This window comes from Lycium ferocissimum, chromosome 7 (genome assembly GCF_029784015.1).
Source record: "Lycium ferocissimum isolate CSIRO_LF1 chromosome 7, AGI_CSIRO_Lferr_CH_V1, whole genome shotgun sequence".
Lineage (NCBI taxonomy): Eukaryota > Viridiplantae > Streptophyta > Magnoliopsida > Solanales > Solanaceae > Lycium > Lycium ferocissimum.
This window is the reverse complement of record NC_081348.1, coordinates 34836605-34854860: the sequence shown is the minus strand read 5'-3', so window position 1 is coordinate 34854860 and position 18256 is coordinate 34836605. Positions and strand designations below refer to the sequence as shown.

The following is an 18256-nucleotide window of genomic DNA, read 5'->3' as shown; positions in this document are numbered from 1 at the left end:
GGAACTTGTTTAGTTGTGAGACGTGCTTTTTTTAAATGCTTAAGCTACCACATACAGAATGTCAGTTTCTAAATTAAGCCAAACCAACCAATAAATATTGACTAGCTTACTTCACATTTTTGCTTACTCATTTGCTCAACAAGCTACTTGTATGAGCTTGCGCTGAGATCTTTCGTCCTTACCTCCTACACGACTTTGTATTACTAGCAAACTCAAATAGTTTTCCTTTTAATCTACGATACTCCAGCATGTGCCAATCAACATTTTCTCCCGTGCTTTGGTTTGGTGGTAAAAGAGTAGCACACACAATGTTTGGATTAGGCGTATGTCACAATTTCAAACATTCGCAAATGAAAATCAGATAAATAGGAGAAAGTAAAGGACGGGTCCATTATCCACCAAGTTTCGAACCATGCACAAGCTGGCCGTTAGAGATTTCTCTGTGATCCCAAAAACAAAGAACGTTACCAATCAGCATTTTGGAACATCCTATAATACATAAAGTGCCAAAAGGCTGATAGCTTTATCACATTTAAGTTAAGCACATCAAAAGCAGCTAATTACAGTTTTTAAGTAGGAATATACATCATGTATACTGAGGTCTAATATTGCTCTTTTGCAGTAATTTTGCAGCTTGTTCAAGAAGAACCAACACATCTTACGACTGGTATCTCCTTGAAAACCTGCAGATGAGCATGTATCTGAAACTGTTGTTTCATTGAGCAGTCATTCCCTTCGGGAAGAAACATCTTTTAACTGTCTTCATGTGATGTCATTGTGTCAAACAGAGGCCTGCCACCCTTTGGCTTTGACCTGTGATTTCCTCTCTTCATGTAGGGTTAACATGACTTACCATGGTAACCACAAGTTAAATGTCGAAAGATGCTACAATCCTAGTCAAATAAAGTTGTTTGTTGCTAAGTATACTTCTCTCTTCTTCTTTGAAGAAGAGAAAATCTTGCAGAACGAGAACAGGACATTGTCACCATGTTTCAACCAAGGATATGCAGTACTGCCAATCCGAATAACCAGAACAAGCAGAGTTCCTTATAAGAAAAGCCAGGTGCAAAAGCTGCAAGAAAGAAAACGAAACAAACAGCTAATGAGCACAAAAAAAATACCATAAATTCCTACAATACTATATCACAAGGTCCTGGGGGACATGGTTGCCATGAAAGACCTTCCTCATTTTTCACTTTATTTCTACCTCTAGAGCAGAATATTCTGTAGCTAAAGAAAGATCCTTGAAAAACAACCCAAAGTTACCAATTTCCTTATGTTCTTTATCTATTCCATGCAAATGATAGATGCTATGCATTAGGTAATAACATGATGAATCGTTAAGATTGCACAAATATAAAGATCACACGAAGAGGAGAAACTTACATGATGATGAAGATGAGATTGAGGAAGACATTTGTGGAGGATAAGCTGGAGCAAGTGATGATGGGCTTGCTGCAATTCCAGAACTACTTACAGGTGGACCAGAGTTTGTCGGAGGAGAAGGTGGCTCAGCTATGGGAAATGGAGAACTGCTAGGCTCTTTTCCACGAGCTGGGCCACAATGTGATCGTAAAAATCTATGACAGTTGGGCAAGGGAGCTGGAGATGGAGATGAAGAAACAGCAGGCGATGGGGAAGGTGACGGCCACAAAGGTTCATTTGGAGCAGGAGCTGGAGTTGGAACAGGAGGAAGAGTTGGCGGGGGAGTGTGAATAGTACGGTTTAGAAAGGAAGATAAGCTTACTTGCTTCACTTTACCAAAAACAGAGTTATCAAGGCCAAGATTAGATGTAGGAACAGATCCCATAACTATTTGAGCCAATTGTTGTAACCTCTGAGGTGGTGGACTCCTAAAGCCAGAAGATACTGAAGCTTCAACTATAACTGGGGGATCTTTAGTAGAGCCAACTGTATTTGATATCTGTAGAAAAACATGCTGACCGAAATAAAGGAGAAAAATAAGTCAGATCTGACAGTTAAAAACACAAATGTACTATGCTAAACAGCATGAACGAAAAGCAGCCAGCAATACCTACACCCACTTTAATATTTATTTCCCATACAAGGAAAGAAGAAAATTAAGACAGGGAAAAGCAGCAAACAGAAGATTATTGATGCAACAAACATGAAAACATATCAACTTGCCCATAGGGGTTATATAACTTTGGCATCAAATCACTAGAGGGTGGCAGATAGTTGATATATCTTGGAAAGGAATGGCTGAGATCCAGCAGGATTAACTAAATTTCAATCTTATTATAGGACTTTTAACTATGAATTATATATAACTATGGCATGAGTAGCAATAGGAACTTTCATGCGGTTTTATCCATGGCCAAATGTCTATAAATATTAAATAAATCTTCATCGCATTCACCATAGTACCAGTTCAAAAAAAAAAAAAATCTTCATCGCATTCACCATGTCTTTTTCCATCTCATTCAGCAATATCGAACTGCTTATGACAGCATCGACATAGGAAAAATATGTCTAAAACCTCCTCACGACAGATCACACAAATTTCTGACGGGGAAATCCTATTAAAACCATATCCACCAAGATTCATGGCATATGTCCAACAAAGCTTTGTAACTTGATAACCCTAGATCTCTTTATTCACCATTTAAGCAAGAAAGTTTTGACACATGCATTGTGAATCATTACGTTCCTTTTAGCATCAATTAGGAATTGTAATTCAAAGAACACCCAACAAATAGATACAATAATTTAAATAAGGAAACAAATAGATACAATAATTTAATTAAGGAATATAACTCCTTTTATTTAGCGACTCATCTATACTTGCATAGGGTATTTATAATGTGAAGAGGGGAATCGTCAAAGTGAAAAGAAGAAAATAAAGGAGTATACACTATACATCGAAAAAGAATATCCACTCAACTATTAAAACCTACGTGGCTCAAACTCTCCAAAAATATTACCGTACCTGTGTCGGATCCTCCAAAACTGGACTACTTTGAAGGATCCAACACGTATCCATCAGTAATTTTTGAAGAGTCCCAGCAACAAAGATTAAAACATCGCTGACAAAAAGTATGACATTTGGAAGCAAAACTTATAGAAACTCATTCTAAAAGATAAGAGAGAATACATTAGAAAACCCTAAAGTATTCATGTCTTATAACTTTCATAATTAAACTATGGTAATAGTTAACACTCCATAGTTTAAGTGTGAAAGTTGCAAAATGTGAATAGTCCCCGGGGGGGGGACTTCCCTTGAAAGGAAATATAAAAGTCAAAAGCAAGTGCGCCATAGACCAAATGAAAAATCATAAAACAACACTGCACGTGTTTTGAGTGTGAAAGTTGCAAAACGTGAATAGTTCAGGGGGGAAAAACTTCCCTTGAAAGGAAATATAAAAGTCAAAAGCAAGTGCAGCATAGACCAAATGAAAAATCATAAAACAACACTGCACATGTTTTTTATTGTTTGTTTCCCATAACAATGAACCATAGAACTGCTCTGTTGAGTTGAGATAGGTAGCCTAACCGTAATGAAAGGATCAAGATTGAGGTGATTCCTAAGCCATGACAAAGGACTAAGCTAGATCAAAGAGGATGCATAGGTAGATAAAAGCATGCTCAGAAAGCTCGACATAAAAGCAGACCAATCTAAATTCTAAAGTATGCCCAAATCTTAATTTAAGAAGCCTCAAAAATCTAACCCTTCACGCTCATCCAGAAATGTCAATTCAAATACAAAAAGAGATTAGTAGATATTAGCATATACCTCATCCCGCCTGAGACGTAAGCCAAATATCAGTTGTTCCTTCAGCGCAATAAAATGTTCCCTTATTTCATCAATAGAACTGTGGAGAGTAAAATTGAAGAGGATATCAGGTAGGTCGTAAAGGGGTAGGCGCTCCGGCATCATAGTGATTCCACCAGGACACTTTAAGACCTCAAATGAAGATGGTTGTCCAAATATTGAGGAAGTTAATGTCAAATTGGTATCTCGAAGATACAGATCCAATAAAGCAGACTTCAGCAGACTTAAGGACACTGGAGTACTAGAAGAATCAACTGGATCCGGAAGAAAACCAAATATTACGTTAGTCTGGTTAGCCACTCTTGCTGCATGCACGGATAGGACGGATATCTGCAAATTCCAATTGTCAAACTGACTATTGCACTCCACTGAAAAGAGGCAGCACTGATAAACTACCATTTCAATTTTGAGGAAGGTCACAAACCTTCATGTTAGGGATAGCAATCTCTTCCAAAATATCATACTCCAGTCTCGCAATGTGGGGAACAATATCTGAAACTGGCTTCTCCAATCTGAAGTATGCTTGAGTAGTGGCTGAAAACAAAGGAACAAAGTAACACTTAAGACCTAATGATGAGTTAAAATACCAAAAGTGATAAATAATTGCATGGGAAACCAGCCTCCACAGCTCACAAGGTCTGAAAGGTCACCAATTCTTAAGAGATTATTCACATCAATCGACATGACACGTAAATTTAAATAGGGCATTATCCCTCATCTGGTAAATTAAAAGGAAAAAACAGCAGCATAAAAGATTGAACACTGACGTTCTTTAAAAAAAAAAATTACATAGGGGGTAGGGGAAGGGAAAATGGGGTAGGGGATTACAACGTGGGAATTCGAACCCTCACCAATAAGGTGAAAGTTCAGGTAGCCAACTAATTAAGCTACTAAGATCCCTACATACTGCCTAGATCACTCTAATCAACGGAGACACGAGCAAAGGAGAAGAAGGCTTCCACTTTCAGCTAGAATTCCACCAGCAAAGGAAAGCACAAAGGTAGTCTAGTGCTTGCTATTGACTATTCAGGGTGGCAAATTCTGCAGAAAGGAATAAGTTTGTGACGCAAGATCTTACAACAATACTTCCTAGCTATAATCAAATCGATCAAGAGAAGCCCCCGGAAAGAAAAAAAAATTAACTTGTATTTTCTGCTGCCACTAAGAAAGAAATTAAGACCTCCGTTTACTAAAGCAAGTTAACATAGGGACCCATCTATCAGTACACTACACTACTTCCATCTCCTTTACCCTTTTTCCATTGAATGCATCGCATCATAAAGCATCACCAAAAATACTAAGCAGCTAACCCTGGCTCAAGAGCAATAACAAAGAGATTAAACTGCACCTGAGCCGTCGCAAAAAATAACACATACTCACATAAAACAATTAAGTCTAACAAAACTAGAACTCTGCAAAGCAGCAAACCAGCATTAATCTTGAGACACAAAAACAACGTGCCTACATGTATACAACAACAACATACCCAGTGTAGTCCCACAAGTGGGGTCTGGAAAGGGTAGAGTGTACGCAGACCTTACCCCTACATGGGAGGTAGGGAAACATGTATAAGGCTATAAGCCTAATAAAACCAAAAACATCGTGCTACTCAAACGGTACAACGAGATACAACAACAATCAATCAATTCAACTACAGCTTAATCCAAAACTAATCAGTATCAGCTATATGAATCCTCTTCCATTTGGGCTGCTTCAATGTTAGAGATGTCTGAAAATTCTCATCCATTTCAATATTAGGCATCTAATCAAGAACAGAAAAGGGCCAAAAATACCCCTACCGTTATACTTTCAGTCCAAATATGCCCCCACTTCCTTTATACTTTGGCACAAATTTGCCCTTAATTTTGACTGACGGACACGTGGCAGGCTCAGAATTAGCTAATTTTATTTCTTTAGTTTTTCTAAATTTTTACCAGTCCCAGTACTTTTCTCCATGTTCATCCAAAACAATAACAAAGTCAATAAACCCACAATCCTAATTCATCTACAAACCCTAATTGCACAGCAAACCAAAAAGAGAACTCTAAAATCATTACTATGAAACCCTAATAAGTCAACGAAACGCTATAAAAGTCAAAAGAAGAGAATTAAAAGCATAAACAAACTCACCGGCACGTTTGATTGCCTCTTTTGCGTCAAACCCAGATGGATGAGAACGATGTGGAAGGATCCAGAAAACAGCAGATAGAAAAACGACAACACTCAGCACCAAAACGACGATACACTTGAAATTGAAGATTCTAGAAAGACCTATAGAACATGGACAGAAGGTTCTAGAAGAACCAACACCACCATCATCGTTGTTGTTTTGTTGATGCAAAGGCAGTGTTTGTCCTTGCAATTTCCCCATGCCAAAAGCATCTGTCTAAAATCCGTGTCTTTCTCTTTCTCTCTGTATTAGGACTTTTTTTTTTTTTAATCTGTCTAAAAGGTAGATTGACAACTGGGTCTACTCAAACCCAAGTGTTTGTCATTCATGGTGAACTGTGAACATGTACTTTTGTGTTTAAATACTACTATAAGTTACGTCAGTACAATGCTATTACAGTTCACTCCACTAAGTAAAGGAATAAGTATTAAATGATTCGGGCAAACCAAGCGTTGGGTAGAAGCAAAGGTGAAAGAGAAAGGAAAGTGCGAAAAGGAGTGGATAGGGCTTCTTGATAATTAAATTATTAGGTACGCTAGTAAAAGTGAATTTAACGCTTTATAATTCTCATGTCTTAATATATAATTAACACTCTACTAATTGAAGATAAAAAGAAAGATATAATAAATGCAGTATTTTTATTTTTCTAAGACATAAAAGTTTTGTAACAAATTTAGTTTGACATAAGTAATGTAGTCGAAGGTAAAATTATATCATGAACTTCACTAATTATTTTTCCACTAAGGTGCTAGTTATCAGTTAATTTATTGAATTATAATATCTCTTACTACTAATTACTAACAGATGTACCGAATAACTTTATTCGTTTAAAATTCAGATAAATATAACTTGATTTTTTTTTTAGTATATCTAGATAAAAAGGAGAATGTAGTTTATTTCTCACGTTTTTCGTGATGCTAATATTGTTTTTCTTCCTCTATTCTCTTTTTTTTTTTTTCTTTTTGACAATGCTTGATCACTTTGTCTTTTCGCATGTGTGTTTTTATAATTATTTATTTTCGCTTCTTGATAGTTACTCAAGATCATGGTGTGGGGAATCATTGAATTTTCATGATTTTCTTATTGACATGCAAGAAGGATTAGCAGTTTTTACCAACAAGAAAAAAAAAAAAAAAAAGGAGCCTTTTGCCTATATACACTTGAAACTGGATGATTTTTTTTTTTTTTTTTTTTTTTTTTTTGTTTTCTAAAGGGGAAATGCGGGAGGGGATTACAACGTGGGGATTCGAACCCTCACCAACAAGGTGAAACTGGATGATTAATTTGTGTCACTGCAAGTAATTTTATGATGATATATTTTAGGGTAACATAGATTATGTAATAATAAATTCTGATAGGACAATCATTATATTGCTTTGATGACAGTATTTGAAAATTTTATGAGGTTAATAATGCCTTGGTGGTTGAAAAAGGTTATTTCTTTCATTTCAAGAAATTCACATGTATTGGCCCATGCGACGCGCGCTCATGGCATGACATCAACTTTCAAATCATTGACTATAGAAATAATTTAAATAAAAAATGTATCTTGTATAAATTATACATTTATAATGCAGTTTATAGTTCAAGTCAACTTTCAATAAGTCATTGACTATAGAAATAATTTAAGTTACACAATTAGTATAATTTAGCTTATCATAATATGTCAGTTATACGCACTATTTCATTAGGTTATCAATTATTGTACGTATTTATCACATAATTAACTTGTAATTATCTTATAAGTCATGTCAAGATTGTGAAATTATTTTTAACGTCAATGCTTGGAACTTAAACTAGTGCATATAGTTACTTTTTCAGCAATTACCGATACTTACAAATCTAACGTAATTTGTTCGAATGTATGATAACATCCACATGATTCTAACTATTAATTAAAACTGTTTATCTAAGATTGTTAATCACAGACTAGCTACACTTTGATCCAAACTATGTTCAATAAGTGTACTTGTGAGTTGTGTAAGCGTTCAATAAGTAGTACCCTAATTTAATTTATTGTCAAAATGAAAGGATTAAACAAGTTTAGAAGATTGCTTATGTATTTTAACCTTTAAGAAATGACTAAAGTTCGTTTTCGTGTTTTGTCTATGCGACTAAGCACTGACAGATATGTTACTATGTGTCTAATTCGTTATTGGAGTTTTTCTGTATCTTGTATTCTTGTTAAATGTCTCAACTATATTTCGAAATGTGAAGTTAGATCATATAGGTAATCACGTTTCACACAAGGTTAGGAGGATACCTAATATCTTTCATTCGGCTTAAATGAATCATCTAACCAGTAATTTCAAGTTCGTTGATATTTAGGAATCATTCCAATTAAATGATTCTTTTTCTTTTCCTTGGATTTAAAGAATGATTTTGAAATACTAAATAAAATAAGTTAGATGACCTAGCACACCTAGAAGAATAAGATAGTGACAACTCTAAAATAAATAAGAGCTCCCATAGAGTTATTAAATTGACGCACATTTCTCTATCCCCCTTCCTTCATTTCCAAACTTTACTCCACTAGTCACATATTTCAGAAAAAGAAAAAAAAAAAAAAACAGAAAAAAAAAGTGTTGCGATACCCGCATTGGAGTGGACTAATTCAAATTTGCGTCACATAATATTTATTTAGGGGAAAAGTGCTCCCTACTAGAATTTTTATTTATATTATTTATAGTCACGCTTAAACTCAAGACCTTTGATTAAGGGTGAATGAATATTATCTATCACACCACGTCTCTTGCGGTGGTCAACTTGGTTACGTTTAGCCAGTATTGCTTCTTAGACATTAGAGGATGCAATGATCAAAAAATGTTTTTTATAGAGTCGTTTAATACTTTTTTATTCTGTAAAATGGTTTAGGACTTTAGGGCCTGTGCGACGTTTATTTTTGAAAAAAAAAAAAACACACTAATAATATACCATGAGCTGGTTTGGTTAGATGTTCGGTTCAACAAAAGACTAAGTGCCATCTGATATCTCCAAATTAAATAACAGGTCAGGTTCAAATTGTCCTGTGTTTGGTTAATATTGAAATAAAAAATTAGGACAAGGTCATTGTCAAGCTAATAATCCAGTTATATATTTGGTTAGTTCCAACTTCTAAGCAAGTATTCGAATAAGATGAAAATATCCAACCTGTCCACTAAATAATTAGGCTATATGTAATTTAACAATGTATATAGCTATTGTACAGCAATATAAACATGTATAATGCCATTGATTGTTATTAATCAATCTAACTAGATAATTTTTAAATTTCATATATTAGCTTAAATTCGAAGACTGAGACTGTATCTTTACTAGCAGGAGACTAGTATTATTTTTGGATTGTTAATCTCGTGTCCCTTTTATTGTAGGAAAATAAACCTTGATCCTCCCACTGAAAGAGCAAATTGATCTGAAGGAGTAACTTTGCATTTCATGTACATATAATACATAAAAAGTCTCAACATTTTCAATATGCAAAGTATACTTTACTTAGAGTGCATTTGAAATGCAACCAAAATTCAAATTCAAGAGTATACCATATCATGGCTAGGAGTGGCAAATGGCTATTTAAGCTGAATTATAACATATCAAAATAAGTTGGAATCAATAAATGGGTCATATAGAATCTTGCCAAAATGTTACTTGGGCTTGGTTAAGAAGACTAAGAAATTTGTCGGTCCTATCCCAATTTGCCTAATTGCCTGTTTGGCCAAGCTTCTAAAATCTATTTATTTTGAAAAGTATTTTTTTTTTTAAATCTTTCAAAAAACTTTGGTGGCTTGAGAAGCGGTTGAGTTTAGCTAATCAATCTAAAAAGCACTTTTGTACAATAATTTGTGTTTGGCCAAGATTTTCAAAAAGTACTTTTAAACGTCAAATTACGAATAAGGACATGAATAGATTTACTTAATAATAATAGAACTATTAGGTTGATAAATACATTAAATATTTATTATGAAAGAATATGATTAAACTTGGTAATATGATGGCTCAGGCTTTTCTCAACGCTAAATATCAATCTGTAACATTTAATTCAAACAAGACTTATCATATGATGTAGCTAGTAGTCTATCCACTTTTTTTTTTTGTTTAGATTATTACTTGTGGTACTAAATTATTAGAAATCAAAATCTTCGGTTGTGTTTCTATTCCACCTCCTTTAGTTACAATCAGCGTCATGCTCAAATTACCAAGTCTGAAAGAATCTACAATCCAATTCGAATGTATGGTCGATAATACAAATAAATCGAATAACAATAATAACGCGAAAGTGAACAAATTACTAAAGATTACTAGTATGTCATTTTCATGTAAACAAATTACTCAGTACATTGTTGCCAACAAATCATACCTTGTGAAAAATAAGGTCGATCACGTTGAAGGCTTGCTTGAAGGGGTTATTGTCGTAGAAGAAGTGTTTAAGGAATAGGTTGTAGAACACGTATTTATTACTAGGTTAAAGTAAATAGGGTTATTATGGTATATAACTTATTTTACTAAGGGTATTATTGTCAAGAAGAAAATTAAAAACTGCTTCGCTTCGCTTAGGGAAAAAACTTTTTTTTTTAAAAACGCTTCGCCACTCCTCAAAAATACTTATTTTTCTCCAAAAGCAGCCAAACACCTCACCTTTTTTTAAATAAGCACTTATTGAAAAAAATAAGTACTTTTGGGAGAAATGCTTTCGCCAAACAGGCTATAACTCTTATTGAATTTTAATTTGTTTGTTTTCTTATAATTTATTTTATTACCAAACAAAACTAATAGAAAAGGATTCTTCTTTATTATAGTAACATGGCAAACAAAATATATTATCTAACTATTTAATAAGATTTCTCATGAGTCGGATATGTCACTCTTCTTTTTTAGAACTATTCAGTGTACAGATCTTGAAAATAGTAAATAATGTTTGCACAACATAAAGTAGCACTGTAGCTTGATGGAGATAACCCTAGAATTAAGGAAAGTAGTTTTAAATTACCCAAAATCCACAAGAATCAACCAGTTTAGTTGCAAATTGAAATAATTATTTATACAGGCGGTTCAAATGGTAAAAATTTATCCGCATCGGGTGTTTACACCCAATTTAGTTAAATTAACCATAGTTGACTAACTAAAATTTATTGGAAATTCCTACTTTTAATAAATAAAAAACTCATAAAGGAATTAAAATCATACTACAGTAATGTTAGAATGCTTAGGGCTCTCCTCAGCATTTTCTCTCTTTTATTTCTTTCCGTTCTTCTTCTCTAGCTTAATTCTGAAAATTTTCGTCATTCTTTCATTAGCCCATTGAAAATCAAAAGGCATAATTTCAAACTTACCACGTGGTTGAGATTTCTGATTAAGAGCTTATAATATGTGCTTTGAAGAATTATAAAATTAATGACTATGAGCCCGTTTGGATTAGCTGAAAAAAAGTGGCTTTTAAGCACAAGTGCTGAAAGTTATTTTATAAATAAGTAGTTACGTGTTTGGATAAAAGTGCTTAAAGGGTTTTTAGAAGTAAGGGTAGTATTGGAATTAGCAGAAAATATAAGGGATAAAAGGGTAAAGTTGTTGGTCAGACCAAAATGACTTTTAAGCCAAAAAAAAAAAAGTTGGGGCTACTCAGCTTCTTGGTTTTGACTAATTTTAAGCATTTTTTAACTTAATTTAAGTTGTTTTCTATTTTTGTCAAGCACCCAAATAAGTTAAAAATGACCTATAAGCTGATTTGACCAGCTTATAAGCCAATCCAAACGGGCTCTAAGTGGTTTTCAGCTGAAAAAAAGTGGCTTTTAAGCATAAGTGCTTAAAGTACTTTTTAAGTGCTGAAAATTATTTTATAAATTAGCACTTATGTGTTTTGATAAAAGTACTTAAAGAGTTTTTTGAAATAAGGGTAATATTGAAATTAATAGAAAATATAAAGGATAAAAGGGTAAGGTTGTTGGTTAAATCAAAATGGCTTTTAAGCCCAAAACAAATAAGTTGGGGTTGAGCAACATCTTAGTTTTGGCTTATTTAATTTAATTTAAGCTGTTTTTTATTTTTGTCAAACACCAAAATAAATTAAAATAACCAGCTTATAAGCCAATCCAAATGGGCTCTATATCTAGTTCATTTACGTGAAGATTTTTTGTGTGTTAATCATTTGATGTGTACTGAGGCTATACAGAGACAAGTGTACTTTTGGGTTAAGGTTAAAAATGTTATTATGCTAATGATAATAAATAATTATATTTATATCAAAAGGAACATTTTTATTGCGCAATGGCCAGTGAAAAGGAGAGTCCGAAACTTTTTTAACCTAAAAATTAACTTTTGGAACCAAACTAACCTATCAAAGAAATAAAAAAATAAAAACCAAAGTAGGCTTTAGGGGTGGGCATAAACACCGAAAACCGAAAAACCGGACCGAACCGAATTAATTCGGTTTTTCGGTTCGGTTTTCGGTTTTTTTAAATAACAATTTCGGTGTTCGGTTCGGTGTTCGGTTCCGGTTTTTCGGTTTTTCGGTTAAACCGATTTTTTTTTTTTTTTTTTTTTTTTTTTTTTTTTTTGAAAATTTACTACATGAATACAATTTTTTTTTTGGGAAAAAAACATAGGTAGACAATAATATTATAATATTTACATACTCTTAGCAACTAAATGTTATTAAACATTACATGACAAGTTAAATGTTTTATAGTAAATCAAATTGCTATATATAACGAAACCCTTCAGACGTGAATAACTCCAATACCTATTTGTTGTTCATAGTATAACTGCTTTTATACAATTTCATACTTCCTCAACTTCTTTCATTGTTCCATAAAAAATAAAATCTCAATTTTCATTTAACACTATAGGATATTGAATACAAGTATACTAATAATTTGAGTGTTGATTTTTATTATATATAGTATAATAAAAATGTTATACATAGAATAATATTCATATAATTTGTTTCACCTATTATAATAAATTAGATATAACTCACATAATTTGATTATACACTATATAAAATTTTATATACCTCGTATGATTTTATTATACGTCGTATAATACATTATATTTTGTATATAGAAGATATTATCTTGTATGTGTGGATGATCACTATGGTTGAATTCTAAAGTCATCAAACCTTCAAACATTTAGTCTAGCGTAAACCTCCGTAACTCGAAGCAATCAAGAAGGAAAAATGGAAATAAATGGAGAGATACGTAATTGCTAAAAAAAACCGAATTAAAAAATCGAAACCGAACCGAACCGAACTTCAAAAAACCGAAACCGAACCGAACTAATTCGGTGCGGTGTTCGGTGTCCACTTTCAAAAAACCGAAACCGAAAAACCGAACCGAACTTTGAAAAAACCGAACCGAAAAACCGAACGCCCACCCCTAGTAGGCTTCACGCACAAAATCTGTGCGTGAAACAGGGCGCCTTTTTTTTCTTTTCTTTTTTTAAGCTATCAAAATCACGTCCTTTCCATACTTTGGGCAAAGATTAATCATGTTTCAAAACCCCGAAGTATGGAAAAAACGCCCGTTATCCCATTCAATTTGAATTTTGCCCCAAATTTGTGCAAAAATTTCATTCTTCTTTAGTAAAAATCTAATGATAAAAAATCTATTTCGAGATGCTAATCCCGTGGTAATGATGTTTTGAATGTCAATTTCGAGGTTCGAAATTCAATTTATGAAAACGAGTTAGATAGCATTAGTGAACAATATAAAAAATAAAAAGTGTCTATTTTGTAACATTCACCAATTTGGCTCGGTGGTTTAGCCTCTCTTTTTTACTTACTTCTTTTTTATGCCAACAACATGGGATCAAACCTTGGTGGGAGCATTGAATGAGATATATTATACCTTGGTTGAACCTCTCATATTGGATGAATTATTTTTTAATATATTATTTTTATTTATTTCAAAACACTTAAATCAAAACCTTATAAAATATGACACTTAGATCTAAAGATGACAAGTTTCCAAGCAAACAAAACTTACTTCGGAGCACTTTACAACCTCTAAAACGATGATCCAAACGTTTAGGTATACTTGAAGTAATGAGCCGACGTTATTGTACGCAAAAAAATATATTAAGTTCTATATAACATATTGATATTTTGGAGTTTTGAAACATGACTAATCTTTGCTCAAAGTATGAAAAAAACGTTATTTTGATAGCTTAAAAAAAGAAAAGAAAAAAAAAGCGCCCTGTTTCACGCACAGATTTCTGTGCGTGAAAGGATCAAACTCAAAAAGTTACAGTTTGGTCCTTTCACGCACAGATTCTGTGCCATTTGTATTTAAGTACTCATAATTGTAGTTAACATAAGTGACAAATGCCATTTGTTTATTGGCCGGGCGTAAACATCCGGTGTGCATAAGTTTTTACCCGATTCAAACTTGTGAGATGGATTCAAATTTTTCTATACGTAAAAGCATAAGATCTTTAAAATTTAATTTATCTAAAAACATATTATAGTACGTAGTTCACCGGAATAAAGTGAATCTGAATAGAACAGAATGACTTCATATTGGACTAAAACAGGTTGAGTGATTGATTGATGAATAATACTTCTACATATGACAAAAATTCAATTTCAAGTGGAAAATATTTTGGGGAAGAGGACAATTTTTTCTGAAATAAAGGGAACATATATAAGATTTAGGAGTTGGGGCAAATGTAAGATGTGAAAATTTTAAAAAGGCGCTATTTGAATTATAGATTTAGGAGTTAGGGTAAATGTAAGATGTGAAATTTTAAAAAGAGAAGTTAAAACGTGAAGTTAGGGCGCTATTTGAATGATTTCAAAAAGAAACGGTCTCAAATTCAAAAAAGTTCAAAAACAAAGCGGGTTTTTGCATGCATGAAAAAAACTACTTTCTCTCTCTAAAACTTGAAAACTTTTTGAAATTTGAAAACAGCTCCACAGCGCTCCATATATACCCGCCCCTTCACTCTTTTTTCACCTCTCACTCTCTCTCTCTTAATAACTTTCAATCTAAGCATTTTCTTCATTGCAAAATCACTAATCTCTTCATTGTAAGCTTCTCCTTTTCTTAATTTAACGATTTATCAGTTTAATTTTGTTAATGTGATCGTTTAAAGATTTAATCTTTTTGTTTCCTGAGCATACATTTAGTTGTTGCGGCGAGCTTAGTAATATACTCTGTGTTAATTTTTCTTTTCCAATGCATTTCCTTACATGGGTCATACTTTTTTTTTTTTTGGGTTTCATGGGCATATATACTACATTTCGTTATTGCTGTCTCGTAGTATAATCTGATGAAATTCATGTTAATTGTTCATCATCCTTAAATCTGAGCTACTACTTCTTCATTTGCCAGCTGGCATTGATAGATGAAACATTGGGTAGTAGATTTAGATGTATTCACTGTCTTTAACATGACTTTATATAGTTGATTTTTTTTTTTTCGAATATATACAATTCATATTAAATTTGCATCTATGGTTACACTATTTGAAATTCTAGAAGGGCACAGACGTGGATTTATAGTATTAATTGTTGTCCTTAAATGTTATGTATGTTAATTAAGTTTCATCTAACCATTTAATAATTAAGCCATGGTCACTGGCTAGTGTAGCATTTCTGTTCCAATGTGGTAATAATCATGGATTTATTTTAGCATATGCCTTTTGAATTATTTTCAGTTTAGTTAGGCTGAGTAGTCTGTAGATCTTGGTTCTAGCTAACTCATAGATTTAGCTAAAAATGTAGACTTTTATGCACCTAATTATTCTTTTCTTTCCCTCATAGCTTATCTACTAGTATGTGTTACGTAATGACGATTATATTTGTATATTTTTTTTTTATTAATTTTCAAGCATTTTTAACAGATATATTTTCTAAATTAAACCTTATGAATTTATTGATGCTTAAAACTTTGATGTTTCTACTTTTTTTGTGGTATGATTTGTAACTGACCATAACCTATTTGATATATGTGCTCAGGAAAAAAAAAATGGACTCTTTGCCTGATGCCATTGTTCAATGCATCTTAATCCACATAACCAATGCAAAAGATGTGGCTTCTGCTTCTTGTGTATCAAAGAGATGGAAAGATTCAATTCCTTATCTCAATAGACTGGTCTTCACTCGTAATGTTTTTGACAACCTTAAGAATTGTTCTCCTGATGACATTGTTGGTCACATGGTTTCATTAATTAATCGATTGGAAGAACTTGTTGTATACTGCCCTTTTACTGGTTCTGGCCTAGCGTCGTGGCTTTCATTGGCAGGACCTTATTTACGGAGACTTGAGCTAAAGATGGATGATAACCTCATTGATATGAAATCTTGCTCCTCAAAGTTGGATAGTATCGCAGCAGCAACAAATTTGGAATCTTTGAAACTTTGGGGTGTCAATATGACACATTGCCCAAAGTGGTACACTTTCCATAAGCTTAGAAATCTTGAAATAGTTGGCACAGTAACTGATGAGAATATCTTTCATGCTGCATTAATGGCTTGCCCCAATTTGAGTAGCCTGTTGCTCCTTGGTTGTGAGGGACTGAAGCATGTTTGTATTGAGCTTCCTCAGTTGGAAGTATGCAATCTTGATTTCAATGGCTTAGGTAACTGCGCCCTTAGTATCAATTCTCCGAAACTTCAACATCTGGAAGTGCAAGGCTGTAGTTGGATCAGAGTCCTTCAGACTCAACTACTCAGAAAAATTTCCATTTCTAATACTTCAGGTACTCAAAATTCCACTTTTGATAGGGTTGTTTACATTTTTAGTCCGTTGGCTGAAATTTATTATGGGCGCTAGCCAAAATAAACAAAACATATACACTGATTATGTACAGTATATGTATATTATATGTATATGCCATGTATATTTATACTTAATATAAAAAACCTATACATTTGCTGGCTAGTTTGTAAATTAGATCAGGGAAAGACATTGGACAGTATTATCTCTTTTTGATACTATTTTAGTGCTCTACTTGTAAACAACATAACAAACAACCAATTTTCTATTGTAGGACGGGTTATCTCTGTAGATTTTGGAAAGCTTGTGGCACTTGAGTCGTTGGAGATGAGAGGAGTTCAATGGTGTTGGAGTGCCGTACACAAAATGCTTCAATTGGCAAGTGAAGTCAAGCATCTCTTTATGAAGGTGGAATTCACCGGGGATTCTGATGCTCTTCAGCCATTTCCAGAGATTGACATTGTTGATTTCTTTAACAGCCATCCCAAGCTAATAAAATTTGACATCCATGGTGCCATGTTTGCTGCTCTTTGCCAGAGAAACAGTTTGAAAAATGTGAGTCTGTTGTTTCTCATTTGCTCAAGTTGTTTCTCATTTGCTCAACAGTTCCTCATGGTGCAATTAATGTTTGTTTAGCTAGTTTATGACAATTTGAAACCTTGGATGTTTGCAGGTGGACTCTAGATTTATGATCCCTTGCCTTGAGGAGGTTGTAGTCACCGTGAGATCGCCACTGAATGCTGAACAAAAGATGAGTACTTTAGAGTCTTTAATCAACTATGGAAAGAAACTGAGGAAGATGAGAATAAAAATTCTTCAGATGAAGAGCAGCCATAGCAGTACAGATGATTTTTTTGAGGAGATTTGCAGATTCACACGGATGAATCGCAGGATTGTTTCAATTGAATAATGATTGACAATTTTCCCTGTTCCCCTTTCCCCTTGCATTTCTTTTCATTGGAGGATGGATCCTTATTTTTTTTTATTTTAGGAGGAACATTCTTGGACCATTTCCTTGAAAGTTCCTAGACATTTGTACTTTGATTTTTGTACCATTTTAACTTTATAACAAGACTTTTGAAAGCTCAGGTATCTTGCGTTTTAAACCAGATTAGAGGCTTAAACTCTTAATGCACATGGATTATTTCCTTCTTATGCACAGGAAATGGGATGCTTGCTTTTCTGGAAATTGAGATGCATAGTTTTCAATTCTTGGTATGTCATTGCAAAAGCTTACCTTTTGCCAATTACGTGTATTAAATTTTCGTTTATTTCTCGTATAAGAAAAAAAAAAATTGATGTAAACTTCTGTTACTAATACAATATTTGATTGCCATCTTTTTGTATTCGGAAGTTTATTAGGAAAATTTATGTGGGGTACTATTTTTTTAAGAGAATGCTATATGAGACAAAAATGTATGTATGAGTAAAACATGATTAGAGCACTAAATTAATAAAGCCTCAACGTTAAAACTAGATATCCAATTATTTAGCAAAAACAAATTTGTGAACTAATTGACCCGTTGCCCATACACGAAATACTCAATGTAATTACAACCCTCTCCGAACATGGTGATATAG

At 33.3% G+C, this 18256-nt stretch overlaps 2 protein-coding genes across 2 annotated transcripts; one reads left to right on the top strand and one right to left on the bottom strand.

Moving 5' to 3' along the window:
- Window positions 1-366: 366 nt before the first annotated feature.
- Window positions 367-6321, bottom strand: LOC132064603 (uncharacterized). Its single transcript, XM_059457641.1, has 5 exons — window positions 5924-6321; window positions 4218-4327; window positions 3755-4123; window positions 1387-1939; window positions 367-1072 (listed from the first exon to the last, which is right to left on the bottom strand). The coding sequence occupies exons 1-5, from the start codon at window positions 6162-6164 to the stop codon at window positions 993-995; spliced, it is 1353 nt and encodes a 450-aa protein (XP_059313624.1). The 5' UTR covers window positions 6165-6321; the 3' UTR covers window positions 367-992.
- An 8569-nt stretch (window positions 6322-14890) lies between these two features.
- On the top strand, window positions 14891-17763 carry LOC132064601 (F-box protein At1g10780). Its single transcript, XM_059457639.1, has 4 exons — window positions 14891-14984; window positions 15916-16658; window positions 16950-17230; window positions 17349-17763. Exons 2-4 carry the CDS (start codon window positions 15926-15928, stop codon window positions 17583-17585), a joined length of 1251 nt encoding a protein of 416 aa, XP_059313622.1. The 5' UTR covers window positions 14891-14984; window positions 15916-15925; the 3' UTR covers window positions 17586-17763.
- The last annotated feature ends 493 nt before the right edge of the window (window positions 17764-18256 follow it).